Raw genomic sequence first — 14692 nt, 5'->3', positions numbered from 1 at the left:
AGATGAGTAGATTGCAAAAATTTTCTCCCATTCTACAGGTTGCCTGTTCTCTCTGATGGTAGTTTCTTTTGCTGTGCACAAGCTCTTTAGTTTAATTAGATCCCATTTGTCAATTTTGGTTTTTGTTGCCGTTGCTTTGGGTGTTTTAGACATGAAGTCCTTGCCCATGCCAATGTCCTGAATGGTATTACCTAGGTTTTCTTCTAGGGTTTTTATGGTTTTAGGTCTAACATTTAAGTCTCTAATCCATCTTGAATTAATTTACGTATAAGGAGTAAGGAAAGGATTCAGTTTCAGCTTTCTACTTCTGGCTACAATTTTCCCAGCACCATTTATTAAATAGGGAATCCTTTCCTCATTTCTTGTTTTTGTTAGGTTTGCCAAAGATCAGATGGCTGTAGATGTGTGGTATTATTTCTGAGGGCTCTGTTCTGTTCCATTGGTTTATATCTCTGTTTTGGTACCAGTACCATGCTGTTTTGGCTACTGTAGCTTTGTAGTATAGTTTGAAGTCAGGTAGCATGATGCCTTCAGCTTTGTTCTTTTGGCTTCAGATTTTCTTGGCAATGTAGGGTCATTTTTGGTTCCATATGAACTTTAAAGCAGTTTTCTCCAATTCTGTGACGAAAGTCATTGGTAGCTTAATGGAGATGGCATTGAATCTATAATAAAAGAGGACACAAACAAATGGAAGAATATACCATGCTCATGGATAGGAAGAATCAATATTGTGAAAATGGCCATACTGCCCAAGGTAATTTATAAAAACCCTCTTTCTAAACAATTCCTGCACAAATTTTGGGGTAAACTCTATTGGATTGACACGGGTGTATGTCCATTCCTGAGCTAATATTCATGTTCAGAGAGATGGAGCACACCAGGTGGCATATAGATGTATGAATTCATGGAGTGATGGGGGAAGAAGGAGGTCTCCGAAGGAGAATTGCATGTTCTTCCCAGGGGAAGAGGAAGGGGAGAGCGATTGGGGGCTGGGCAGCCACAACCAGTGGGCATCCTCTCCAGAGTTCCATCAACTCTGGCTCAGAGTCCCTGGCCCGTCCTTCCCATGCGGATGCCCAACCTTCCCTGCTATGCCTTCACCCTGTGCTCAGGCTCAGCGGAGCCAGAGTCCTGCCCACTTCTGTTGACCCAGTCACTCAGCTCAGTGTTCTCCTGGGAAGCCTCTAACCCATATACTCTGCCTTTGTTTTCACAGAAATTCTTCTCTCTGGATTTACATGGAGACCCCAGAGAGGTAAGGACCTTTTGTTTCTTGATTACAGGTTTTGAGTCTTAGCACCTTTAAGCTCCAATTAACTGTGAGTGAAAGAATCCTCTCTTGGGTAATTATAGTAACTCCTGTGTGTTTGTTGCTGAGGCCCAGAGAGGGGCAGTGACTCACCTGGGTAACACAGCCAGGAGGACTAGCGGCAGGCCTGGAACCCATTTTCCTGACTCCCAGTACAGTGCTCCTGGCATCACCTCTGCATGGAATGGACGCTGCCCACTCCACTTCTTTTTTACATTGTCTGCTCCTCAAAATGGCACTATGGGAGGAGGCTGAACCAGAACCTTCCACTATCAGGAAGCAGAGATAGCAGGGATGATTAGGCATGGAGAGGGGAAGCCTGAATCTCAGTCCAAGGACACTCGCCTCCTCCCAGCACGCAGGAAACTCCAACATATCCTCCCGATCTCCTCACCCCCACCCCCACCTCCCAGTGGGTTGACTGTTTCTGGTGACAACACCTCTGCAGCATCTTACAATCCTGTCCTCTATGCTGCCTCCCTGGAAGTCACAGCACTGTCCTTAAATGGTCTTGGGAGGAGTACGAGATTCATTCAGCAAAGACTTAATAAACACTTCATATGTGCCAGGACTTGTTTAGGAGCTGGGGATAAAGGAGTGAAACAAGAAAGATTCCCTGCCCTCTTGGGACCCTCCATTACAGTGCAGGGAGAGTGCAATAGAAAAGCAAATCAGGTGTGTATTCTGTTTGATGGTGTGCAGCATTAGTTTGTGGGGGGTTTCAATTGAAGTAGCAGGATCAGGGAATGGGTCAGTGAGAAGGTGGCATTTGAGCCAAGCTCTGGAGAAGGCGGGAAGTCAGCTGTCAGGAAACCTGGAGAAGCCTATTTCAGACAGAGGGAAAAGCCACTGCAAAGACCCTGATGGAAGTGGCCAGTCTGGATGGAGAGGACCGAGTGTGCAGACAGGCTGGCCTGATGCTGAAGAGGTAATAGGCAGTGGGAGAGGGATCATTTAAAGTATTTGGATTTGGATTCTGAGCAAGATGGAAAGCCTTTGGAGGTTTTGCACAGAGGAGTCACATGATCTTAGATCTCACAAAGGTCTCTGCCTCTGGTGTTCAAGTAGGCTGTAGGAAAGGGGCAGAGTGGATGCAGTTGACCAGCTGGGCGGCCTCTGTGTTGCCATAAGCCAGGCAAGGGTTCCTGGCTGCTTAGACAGAGCTGTGGCAGTGGGGATGGGAGGAGTGGTTGGAGTCTGGATATCTTGGAAGGAAAAACTGAGAGGATTTGCTGATGGACAGGATGCAGCAGGTGAGAAAGAGAGGGGAGTGGAAGATGCCCTGAGTTTTCTGACACATGCAAGGTCATGCCCGCACAGGGCAGCCACTTGAAAACTCTGAGTGGACAGCGGCAATCACTTGTCATTGTTGCTGATGGGAGTCTTCCACATGGCTGCCGCCCAACTGGGGTGCTCCTGTCTCTCTCCTCAACATTTATCCTCTTCTACTTCAGCTTCCCTCCCCATTTCCACGTCTTTTGGTGCAGCCTGACTCGCCTTCCTTAACAGAGTTAGAGTATGTCACCCCCACTTCTTAAAAGCCTGGCCTTCCTTATGAGACAAATCCCCTTCCCTCCATGGAGTTAGTCCTTCAAAACACAACTGCATGCGCACTGTGTGCCAGACTGTGCAGAAGGTAGGCTCTGCACCTGTCCGTCCCTCTAGACCCTGCCCCACCGCATCCCTCCAAGCCCAGGACTCTAGGGTGTTTCTGGAATTGACCCTGCCCAGTGACACCTGCAATCTTTTGCTCATGCGATTCCCACTGCTTAGAAATTCTCACTCCTTTCCTCACCTGTCAATACAATTCACTGCCCAGAGCCCACCGCAGGCGGGCGGCGCCTCCTCCACATAGCCTGCCCTGCACCTTCCTTCCAGAGGGTCTGCTCCTCTTGCTGTCCTCCCAGAGCAGGCCTTCTTGAACAGCCTCTCAAAGAGGCAAAACTTGCACCCCAATCCTGTTCCGTATTGTCAGCCATTTTGGATTAGGATCTGCACCTTGTCCAGCTGGGTCTGGTCCACTTCACAAAATATCTCCCCCAGGCAGCCTGAACTAGCTCATCATTCATTGATTTTTGTAGAGCAGACCAAAGGTCCTGGAAGCCATAGGGTCTCAAAGGCTAAGAATTGTCCAGTTCCATCTGATCTCCAGGAGGGAAACACAGCCCATGGGGCGTGGAACTGGGAAGATGGCACAGAGGATTGGGGTCTAGGAGAGGGACCCACAGCAACCCTGCTAACAAGTAATACCTAACATTCATTCAGCTCTTCCAGACACCAGGTGCTGTGCTAAGTATTTCACATGTGTTCAGCCATTTAATCCTCACAATAACTCACCTCTTAGATGAGAAAACTGAGGCCCAAACAGGTGAAACTCCCAGCCAGTAAGTAGCAGAGCCAGGCTTCAGATCCAGTTCATCTGCTTTCTATGTCCATGCTCTATCTTACCAACTACACCATTGTGACTAAATATGAATTATGAAAATATAACTGTACCCAGAACCAGCTGCCCTGATGGCAACACGTGAGTCGGGCTCTCTCTAATCTGTGACAATATAAAAATTATTCATCAAAGGTAAAACCTAAAATTAAGACATGGATCAATATACTGTGAGTTCATCACTGATTCTTTTCTTCATGATTTTCTCTCTAATAGGGAATCAAGTCTTAGTCTAGGCTCCTTGAGTGATGACGATTCAGTACCTCCTCAAAGCCACCCATGGATCAATAACAGTTCTTGTTTAAATACAGATAGATAGCACCATCTCTCCTCATTAATCATGGATTCTGCGTTTATAAATTCACCTGCTTGCTAAAATGTCCTTGTAACCCCAAAATCGATACTGGTGGTACTTTCATGGTCACACACAGGTAGGCAAATAGCAGAGGAAGCTGGATTTGCATGATGGGCACGTTCCATCTGAGATCCGGTGAGGCCACCTCTGTCTTCTCGTTTCATCTCTCATGCTAACAAGTGTCCTCTTCACGGTCTATTTAGTGCCATGTGTTCTGCATTTTTGTGCTTTTTGTGGTGATGTCACTGCTTAGAGTGGCTCCAAGAGTAGCGCTGCTGTCTGGCATTCCTGAGCTAAGCAGGCTGTGCTGTGCCTTACGGGGAAGGTGCCTGTGTGAGACAAGCTTGGGTGAGGCAGGAGCTGCAGTGCTGCTGGCCATGCATTTGGTGTTGAAAAATCCACAAAATAGCACGTGCAGAAAAAGGAGGAAGAAATGGGCCAATTCATACAAAAGGCTGTGATGGAAAGGGCTAAAGTAACACCTCTTGTGTGAGATGGAGCTGTGGAAGTGTCTTTCAACAGAAACCCACACATAAAAGAAGGTTGATGAAAATGTTGTGGCCAGAGGTTTGCAAGAACCTAACACATTATTTCCCCTTGAGTGATGACTCTGTATTCTCTAATTCAGCACTCATGGGAGCTTTATCGGAAGCAACTGCCGGGGCTACCGAAAATCAGCTGTGGACAGAGAGAGGGAAATGCATGCACTTCAAATTGAAATATATAAACATGTAATTTTATATAGATAATACATATATTTCAACCTGAGTGAAGATTTCTTCCTCTTCTCATCACCTGACCAGTGTCAGTCTCTGCCTGAAGTTCTACCCCTGAGTCACAGAGACCTACTCCCTTAAGTTAGGACCTTGAGCATGTGCAGCCATGGCCCATGGCCATGCTGGTCTGTGGTACTGGTCTCACCCTCAGACAGGCAGAGTTGGGGACATGGGTGTGACCAGGGAGGGAATCACAGGCACTGCACTTTTGTCTCCCAGAGTTACCCTTTCGTGGGCACCGTCGTTGATGGGCTGCTGCTGCCGAAAACACCTGAAGAACTTCAAGCCGAAAGGAAGTTCAACACTGTCCCCTACATGGTCGGATTTAACAAGCAGGAGTTTGGCTGGATTATTCCAATGGTGAGAATGTGCAGGCTTCTTGGAAGGACTCACCCACCCCCATCAGCCCTCCTGTCTCTGGTCCCAGGAGTGCTTCCCTCTCTGAGCTTCACTCTGAGTCCTGGGCAGCTGTCCCCTTCAGCAGGAGTTACCATTTCCATGGAAACCTTCTCCAGGAGGGCACAGGGGCCACCTGGGTATCAGGACCCTGGGATTCCCTCTCCCTAGATTCTCTGATTGTCTTCCTATTGAAGAATCCTGAAGTGTCTGTTCTGGGAGGGCCAGTAGAGAAAATAATTGTGCAGATGGGAAAACTGAGGGGGCCTAGGAGTGGGAAGGAGCTGAGGAGTACAGAGAGGCAGTCAGTCAGGGGCTTCCTGGCTTCCCACCTCGGGCTGCCTATGCGTAGTTCCCCCAAAAATCACTCGTGCTCTTCATCATATCATTGGAAATATTCAAAGAAAGTGGCTTCTTCTTGAGTTACCATTGACTTCTAGGGAATAGTAGACATCAGGGTCTACTTGAGAGTGGAGGGTCAGAGGAAGATGAGGATGGAAAAGCTACCTAATCGGGTGCCATGATAAATACCTGGTGATAAAATAATCTATGCAGCAAACTCCAGAGACCCAAATTACTCATGATCAAACCTGCACAGGTACCCCTAAACCTCAAATAAAAGATGGAAACAAATAAATGGAAAAAGTGATTGACTTCTAGAAGTAAAGAAGGGTTCTCCTTCCAGTTGAAGATAAACAAAGCTGACCCTGGTTAAAGTTGTAGGACGGGTTTATTCAGTAACATGATTGCAATAGGGAAAACAGTCCAGCATGGACTGGACTCACATCCCCGAAACAGAAGCCTGGCAATGTTTCATAGGCCAGGTGTGCCAAGGGAAACACACTATGGTCTGTGGGGAGGGGCTTGGTCCGTGTGGCTAGGCCACTTGGATGTCTTCATCCTGGCTCACCTGGGGCAGAAACAAACTTCTCTTATCTTCAGGACAGGAAGCCATGCGTTAGACTGCAGGAAGAACCCACTGAAGTCAGCCTCTACTCCTTCCACAGGGACTGGGAAGATCAGGAGTGAGCTCCCTGAATGTTTGCATTGCAAAGAGAAGGCTCTCAGGTCCTCTGGGAAACAGGGTTGGGTGATAGATTCACATCCCAAAGGGCAGAGAAAGGGTTTATGATTGCAGGCTTTCTAAAGTAACTGCTCTAGTTGGGTTCAGGGGCCTGTCTGCTTCTCTCCAGGTTTTGGTTGGAGCAGAGTAAATTGTCCTGGCAGGGTTGAGCCTTCCCAGGCAGGTATGTTAAGGATACTGGGGTCATTCTAGGGACACAGCCTTAAGCTGCTATAAGCGATGCTAGAGTTTGGTCTGAGTGCAGAGGTTTGGGAAGAATTGTTATGTGCATAGAGATGTGCAGTTCGCCCCTCAGAAGGATTTCAGAAGTTCTACCAAAGACCAAAGCCACGAAGGCAGGATCTAAGGCTTTCAGTGTCATCTGTGACACGTGGCAGTACTTGGGAGGTCTACATCCTCTTCTCCAGAGTCCTCCATTCCACACAGGCCTGGCAGAAACCTTGGCTCTCCATGTCACTGACCACTGTAGGGATCCCAGCCAAACACACACGTGCGCGCGCGCGCGCACACACACACACACACACACACACACACACACACACTGCAAAATACTGCCACAGCTTCTCCTAAAAGAAAAAAAAAGTTTGGTAATCTTCGCAATGCTTGAATTTCTGGATGTAAGCCCATTTGATTAATTGATTTTGCCCATTTCAGTAAAGACCCATGCCCTTAAAATCCCATCAAATTAGAGGACTTTCAGTCTGCATTGGTTTGGTCGGTTGGTTAGTTTGTTTCTTCTCATTAATTCCCAATGATTCATACATGGTTAACTTTTTTTTTTTTTCTTTTTTAACAGTTGATGGGCTATCCACTCTCTGAAGGGAAACTGGACCAGAAGACAGCCATGTCACTCTTGTGGAAGTCCTATCCCCTTGTTGTAAGAGTCTAAGAATCATGGGAATTGGCTGAGACGCAGAGAGGGACAATGACTTGCCACAAATCGTGGAGCAATTAAATGGCAGAATGAAGACTGGGCCTCAGGTTTCCCCCATCTTTCTATCCTTCCCACTTCACTTTTCACCCTAGCAGGGAGTTGCACAGGGCTCGTGAGATTCACCATTGAGGCAGCCCTTCCTGGTGGGCTGGAGAAACTGCATCACTCACCAGGGGGTTGTGGTCACTTTATTGATCTATTTCAGTACATTGCTAAGGAACTGATTCCAGAAGCCACTGAGAAATACTTAGGAGGAACAGATGACCCTGTCAAAAAGAAAGACCGGTTCCTGGACTTGTTAGCAGATGTGATGTTTTCTGTCCCATCTGTGATTGTGGCCCGGCACCACAGAGGTGAGTCCCAGAGGTCGAACAGGGGAGGGACATGGACCCCACCAGCTTCTGTATCTGACCCACCTACCTCCCAGCATAGACAGACCTGGAACCAGCCAAGGGTCAGACTTCAAAGGCTGATTCCATGTAGCACGGTGTGAGGTGCTGTCTGATTTTGGTTTTTGTCAGCAACAGACTGTGAGAAAAGAAAATCCAGAGGCAAGTGGTTCTTTAAGTTGACGATCCCAGATAACCTCTGTAGGGAGTTGGGGAAGTGAGCGAGGAAAGAGATGGAATCCAATCCATGATGCATTGCCAAGCGAGTATCCACTGTGGACAAATGGAGCTGGGAAACTCAAGGAAACAAGGACAATACAGTGCTCAGGGGCGTCCCATCTGAGTGGCAAGGGAGCTGCGGTATTTATCCACCAGCTTCCACTTGTCATTGTTTGAAGGCTCTTGGAAGGAGTTGTTTATTGCCTGTGACTTTGACCTGCTGCACACAGGGCAGAGTAGTCTCTTGTGACCAGACAAAGGCCTCAGGCCGGGAGCTACAGATGCTGAAGGTGGAAGTCAGGCTGGCATGATCAGGAAGTGGGAATATGGGTGAGACATTGACAGCATCTGCTGCCAGGGCTCCATGCCTGGAGTGATCGTGGGACATCGGGCTGCTGTAGGACAAATATTGAAAGATGAGTCGTGGAAGGTTTTTAAGGTCCAAGCCGGCTGCAAACAAGTTTGTTAAGTATTGGAGCTGGATAAAAAGTGGGAGCCCTGCATGGGATCCAGAAGATTGTCCAGCACCAAGAAGTCCAAAGGGAGGAGCCAGGGTGTGTGTCGGGGAGGTGGTCTGGAGAATGGCAATGTCTGAGGCTGGCTTTTGTACATCTCAGTGTGTGCAGTAATGGGCAAGCACAGGGCCAGGGCAGGGTCTATACAGGACCTTCTACCACTGACCCAAGGCTGTGTGGGTGGGGCGTGAGGTTAGGGATGCGCGGGCTCACCTAGAGAGGAGTGTCCTTTCCTGGGTGCCAACCAGAGGAGGCTCACAGGATTCTTTTTCTTTCAGCTGTCATTCGCCTAGTCTGCAAGCCAGGAAATGTCCTCTCTCTAACCATGCTGGAAGGGTTTTTAAATTCGGAACTTAATAAGCATGATAAAAACTAGCTAACGCTGATCTAGCAGGTGCCTAGACACTCGTTTGCACAGGAGGGGGCAGGTGCTCATAACCCTCATTTATTCACAGGGTCCTGATAAAACCATTTAACGAAAACCACTGAAGTTGAATCTGTTCTTTCTTAAACTTGGCCTTGCCCCATGCTGTGCGCCTGATCTATATATAGTGTTTCCATCTCCATCTTCTGATGGTTTGAGCAATACGGAGCCTCTGTTTTCCATCTGATTTCCCATGACTTTGAGTTCAGGTTTTTTTTTTTTCCCAGGACTACACAGATTTTATCAACTTTCCCCTATTGTCGTGTCTCACTCCTTTTGATAAAAATAACATTTCTGAATATAAAATTAACGTGTAAAATTATAGAAAGTTTCAAAAATATGGAAACACAGAAAGAAGGAACTAGGTATCACTCATAATTCCACTACCTGGAGGCAAGTGGTATAAATTTTTTGTGTTTTCATCTAAAGATTTTCCATGTCCTATACACTTTAAGAATCAATTTAATATTTTACTTTTGTTCATACAACACTATGTTGTGAGGATTTTCTGAATGTTGATATAAACTCATCAAAGCATTCCTTCTTCCATGGAATGGCTGCATTAAATTGACTTTAATATTCCTATCCTATTATGCATTTAGCCTGGCTGCCCACACTCTGATGCTACAATAACATTGTGCTCAGCCTAATGTTCGTAAGTCTCTAACCACATGTCTAACAATTTTCTTTGGATTGTTTCTAGAAGTGAATAACTAGGCTGGGCAATAGAAACATTTTAGAACTCTGGGCAAATACTGAAAAATTGCATCCATTGCATAAGAATGTGAATTTCGTAATTTTCCTTCTCATTTGGGATGCTAAGGTTAAATATTAACATAAGCTGCCAGTTTCATAAACCTTCCCCACCAACAAGAAGCACATCAGCCTGTTTTAATCTGCATGTCTTTCATGACTAGCCCTCTCATTGTCTCTGTTTCTCTTATTGTGCCAAATTGTCATTACCCATATCTGTGCCCTACTTTCCTCTGAAGACTTGTGTTGTGATTGTAAGAATTGTATAAATATCAATGGCTTTAACCAAAGAGTTTTACAAAGTACATTTTGGGCAGCATGCTGCCTATAATAAGTTCTCTCATTCCCAAAAGCTCTTTCTTCTATAGTTGGCTCTGAGTTTCTTTGGAAAATGTTCAAGGGGCAAAGGCGAGGTCAAACCCTCCCTTTAGCAAGTTTTGCTTGACCTTGAGGCAGCCATTTAACAGGTGGATTACAGAGTCACAGAAGGATGGCATCTTCCCAAGCACATTTCCTGCTGAGCCGAGGGTGCAGTGAAGGAGACTGACAAAGATGAGTGAATAGATTCTTCTTCATTCTCACATTGAAATGACATGTGCGGGTGGGGCATGAGGTTAGGGATGGGTGAGCTCCTATTGTTAAATCCTTTTGTGGATGAATATTTAAGGATGTTAAGAAATGATGGTTGGAGGTGGTGGCTTATGCCAATACTCTCAGCACTTTGGGAGGCTGAGGTGGGAGGATTGTGAGGACCTAGGATTTCAATACCAGCTTGGGCAACATAGTGAGATCCTGTTTATACAAACACATTTAAAAAGGAAATAATTATACTAAAAAATACCGTATATAATATATGGTATATATACACTATAAAATACCATATATAATATCATCCCAAGTTTATATACGTGAAAGAGAGGTATGCTAAAATAAAAAAGAAGCATTCTCTGAGTGGTAGAGTTATGAGTGATATTTTAAATTTGATTGTTAAAATTCATTTTTAAATGATATAGGATACGGAAAAATTTTAGAAGGAATTACAAAAAATACAGCCCTTGCCTCAGGTAGTGGAATTATGAGTGACATCTAGTTTTGCTTTATGGGTTTCCATATTTTTGTCTCTTCTAATTATTCCTAGTTGTTTTTGTTTTATTTTCCAAATTTCTTACTGTACCCAAAGGGGAAGACGTTGTAAATTTTCTCCACCAGCCTGGCATTGCCCTGACTCTTTCCTTCTTAGTGTCACTTCTCAGTGGATATCATGACCAGTGCAAAGTGCTGAGGCACAGGGCCGGGCGGCCCGCGAGGTAGCCCTGAAGGGGCAGCGGTGTGTGGCTCCAATGAGCCAATCATTGGGAAACTGGCCACTTCTTGGGGTTGGGACAGGAGAGCTTTGTTGCTGGGATAGGAGGGCAGAGCAGAAGGAGAGAGGACAGGGGAGAGGCAAGGTCACCCTTGCTCAACCCCCTCTTTTCTCTGCCAGGACTTTAATGCCTTAACACCCTAACACTCCCTGGCCAGGCAGGCAGCAAGACACATGGGGACAGTGAGATATAAAGCAGTGAGCGCCACAGATTCCTGAGACACAAGAGGCAGATTGTTCCCTCTCTGCGTATGTTTGTATTTAAATAGCCTCACATTCAGACACGCAACTTGGATTTGCTTCAGTCTTCTCAGGATGGGTGAGAAAAACACTGGAAATGCTCAAAATGAGGCAAAACAGAAGACACCTGTCAGGGTGGAGATGGCGTCCAAGTGAATGAATGCGAGACTGTTATCAGTGAATTGCATCCAGTGTAACCAGATGTAGAGAGATTTTCTTCTGTGAGAATTCATCAGCAGGCAAAGGGGTTTATGAGGCTGAGTCAGTGTCCCTGCATTGGCAGTTATTTTAAATGAATTGACCCAGGGTCTCCACATTCATTCATTAAACATTTGTTCATTGAACAAATATCTGGCTCAGATTCCAGTTCCACGTCAACTAGCTATGCAGCCCGGAGCACATCACTGAGCTTTCCTGTGACTCTGTTTCTCTACTGTGCTGACAACCCGAGGTTTCCTGCAGAGCTGGAGACCTTGGTAGCCTCCAGGTGTGTGTCGGGCAACATGAACTGAGCATGAATCTTTGCCTTCTCAGATGCTGGAGTGCCCACCTACATGTATGAGTTTCAGTATCGTCCAAGCTTCTCATCAGACATGAAACCCAAGACGGTGATAGGAGACCATGGGGACGAGCTCTTCTCTGTCTTTGGGGCTCCATTTTTAAAAGGTAATGGCTCCTTGCTGTCCGTGAGCTTGGAGTTAGGAGACCTGGGTTCCAGTGTTGGTGTGGTGGGCTTCAGCAAGTTTCTCCTCTCATAGTCTTAGTTTCCTGATTCTCTATAACAGGGTTGAACATCATTGGGTAGTCCCTGGGCTTCCTCCCACTCTAACACATGTGAGGCAAGATGTGTCTTCATGTGCCCTTTGCACAGACACTCAGAATCCTGGGCTGTGTCATCAACAAGACAGGTGAGGGGTAGTCTTCCGCAGGATTCACTATGACGGGGTTCAATGTCATTGGGTTGTGCCCCAGGTTCCTCCTGCTCTAACACACCTGAGGGAAGATGTGTATTCAGGTGGCCTCTGCACAGACACTCAGAATCCTGGGCTGTGTCATCAACAAGATAGGTGGTGGGACACATGCAGGGCCCTGCTCTAGGTTGAGAAGCCACCGATCAATTTCCCTCTCCCAGGAGTGCTGAGAATGTGACTGAGGATGAGGTTAGAATTGGTGTTAACCCTGAGTCAGGTCTAATGTGTGTCTGTTTGTCTTTCTGTCTGTCTCTAACAAAAATGCATAAACCTTTAAATTTAATACATTTAATAATTATTAATTTAGAAATCACAGGATGCATGAATTTGGAATAGGAGAGGAGACTTTATTTTTGATATGCTTTATAGGCAGCAAGGTGGCCATCCTGCAGGCTGGGAAGGTGCCTCTGGTCAAGCCCAGACATAGGCTCATTGATCGAGGAGGGGTTGGGTAGGAGCTTTATGTGAATGGATTTGCTAAACACACATGTTCAACAGGTTACAGGGGGAGCAATGGATATTCGTGAAGACAGTCCTGACACATGTGTATTAAACATGCATGTAACATGGCCCATGTTCACCTGGTGGTGGAGACCTAATATTTAAATATATTATAATTAGGGCCTATAAGTCCAAAGGTCTTCTCAGGACATAAAGCCTAGCAAGTGAGCAGCCTCTGTACACCGGCCAGGTCCAGTGCATGGTTGGTGATGTTCCTATCTGGAGAAAGTTACTGAAATCAGTCTCTTATGCAATCAAAGCCGTAGTTAAGACTGGAGGGACAGGGTTCTGTTTGTCTGCGTATTCCAGCTGCAGCTGTTGTAATTGTTTTCATTTTGCTTAAGTCCAAGCCAATGCTTGTTTAGCAACTAGAGAAACAGAAGCACCTCATGGCAGTGAGAACAGAGTGGATTCTTTAAGGGGAGAGATATAGGCCAGAACCCTTGCCCTACGTGGCCTTAGGTCTTGTTTTTAATTTGGTGTCTTATTGCCACAAAGAGAGTGTTCTGTCAGAATGACGACCTTTATTTTAATGCTGATGCTGGTCAGTGGTGTCTAAACCACAAAAGAGACGGAGTATTATGAGGCGTGTCTGACCTCCTGTCCGTTCCCAGGCAGGAACACAGTTGAAGGATTTTCTGGGCTCCCCTTAGCCCAGAGAGGGTCTGTTCAGTCAGCTGGGGGTGTTAGGATTTTATTTTTAGTGTACATTATACAATATTTTAAAAAGTCCTCTCACAGTGTCTTCTAAACCTTAACTCTCAGCAGTTACAGATCACATGGGACTCACCCTATGGCTGCTCAGAACGCACCAGCGCCTCTGGGCATCTCACTGTACATGCTTAGGAGCCTTGCGGTTCTGTTGTTTTCCAGAATGTGAATTGTGGGTGTGTGCTGGGGAGGGAGAAAAGACCCAAGAGAGAGCAACCCTGGGAGGTGGGGCTGCCATAGAGGAAACCCTGGGGTGTGGCATTGCCTGTGACCCTGAGCAGGGAGGAGGCAGGCGAGGGTCACAGGAGACAAAGGCAGCCAGCACATGGAATGACGCATGCCCATTGCTGAGCCCTCAGTCAGATATACTCAAAGGTAAAGTACACACAAATGCACCAGGATCTTCTAGAACTGCAGACCTCAGCTCAGTGGGTGTGGAGCATTTGCCAAGACTATGTTTCTAGCAGGTTCGCATGTGATGTTGATGCTGCAGGTCTGCGGACCACACTTTGAGTCACAAAGGCTTTTTTTCTTCTTCCCCACAGAGGGTGCCTCTGAAGAGGAGATCAGACTCAGCAAGATGGTGATGAAATTCTGGGCCAACTTTGCTCGCAATGGGTGAGGCTCTTGGCAAAGACAAAGCAGGAGTGGTGAAGGTGGGCAGGGGTGGGGTGGGGTGGGGCATGCCTATTGGGAAGGGGCAGCTTCTAAGGTTCTAGTGGGATCAAACTCCTGACCCTGTGACCATAGCACTCTGACAATAAGAACTCTCTACAAATGGAGAGGCCACTCCCAGAGATAGTCAGCTCCCCATCTCGGGAGGTATACAAGCCTCTTGACAGAGATAACTTGGGCATCCTCGCACATCTCAGAAGATTGTTGGGAACACACAGCAGCTGTGGGGTAATTCTATTTGATTCTGTTTCCAGAAACCCCAATGGGGAAGGGCTGCCCCGCTGGCCAGAGTACAACCAGGAGGAAGGGTATCTGCAGATTGGTGCCAACACCCAGGCGGCCCAGAAGCTGAAGGACAAGGAAGTGGCTTTCTGGACCACACTCTTTGCCAAGAAGGCAGTGGAGAAGCCACCCCAGACAGAACACATTGAGCTGTGAATGGAAGATCCAGCCAGCCTCGGGGGCCTGGAAGAGCAAAGACTGGGGTATCTTGTGAAAGGGATTGGAGGTTCAGAAGGCATCTTACCGTGGCTGGGGAATTGTCTGGTGGTGAGGGGCAGGGAACAGAGGCCATGAAGAAGGAAGTTTTGTATTTGTGACCTCAGCTTTGGGAATAAAGTATCTTTTGAAGGCCAAA

General features: G+C 46.7%; 1 protein-coding gene across 2 annotated transcripts in view; it reads left to right on the top strand.

The window, feature by feature from the left end:
- LOC105494076 (liver carboxylesterase 1) overlaps positions 1 to 14692 on the top strand; it is a 35694-nt gene extending 21002 nt beyond the window's left edge. For both annotated transcript variants that reach the window (XM_071084557.1, XM_011762180.2), the window contains exons 8-14: positions 1217 to 1255; positions 5100 to 5240; positions 7157 to 7237; positions 7500 to 7647; positions 11732 to 11863; positions 13926 to 13998; positions 14310 to 14692. In XM_071084557.1, the coding sequence (XP_070940658.1) occupies positions 1217 to 1255; positions 5100 to 5240; positions 7157 to 7237; positions 7500 to 7647; positions 11732 to 11863; positions 13926 to 13998; positions 14310 to 14493 (798 nt within the window). In that variant the 3' untranslated portion in view covers positions 14494 to 14692. The remainder of the gene's footprint in view (positions 1 to 1216; positions 1256 to 5099; positions 5241 to 7156; positions 7238 to 7499; positions 7648 to 11731; positions 11864 to 13925; positions 13999 to 14309) is intronic.

Source organism: Macaca nemestrina, chromosome 18 (genome assembly GCF_043159975.1).
Source record: "Macaca nemestrina isolate mMacNem1 chromosome 18, mMacNem.hap1, whole genome shotgun sequence".
Lineage (NCBI taxonomy): Eukaryota > Metazoa > Chordata > Mammalia > Primates > Cercopithecidae > Macaca > Macaca nemestrina.
This window is presented reverse-complemented; position numbering and strand designations above follow the sequence as displayed.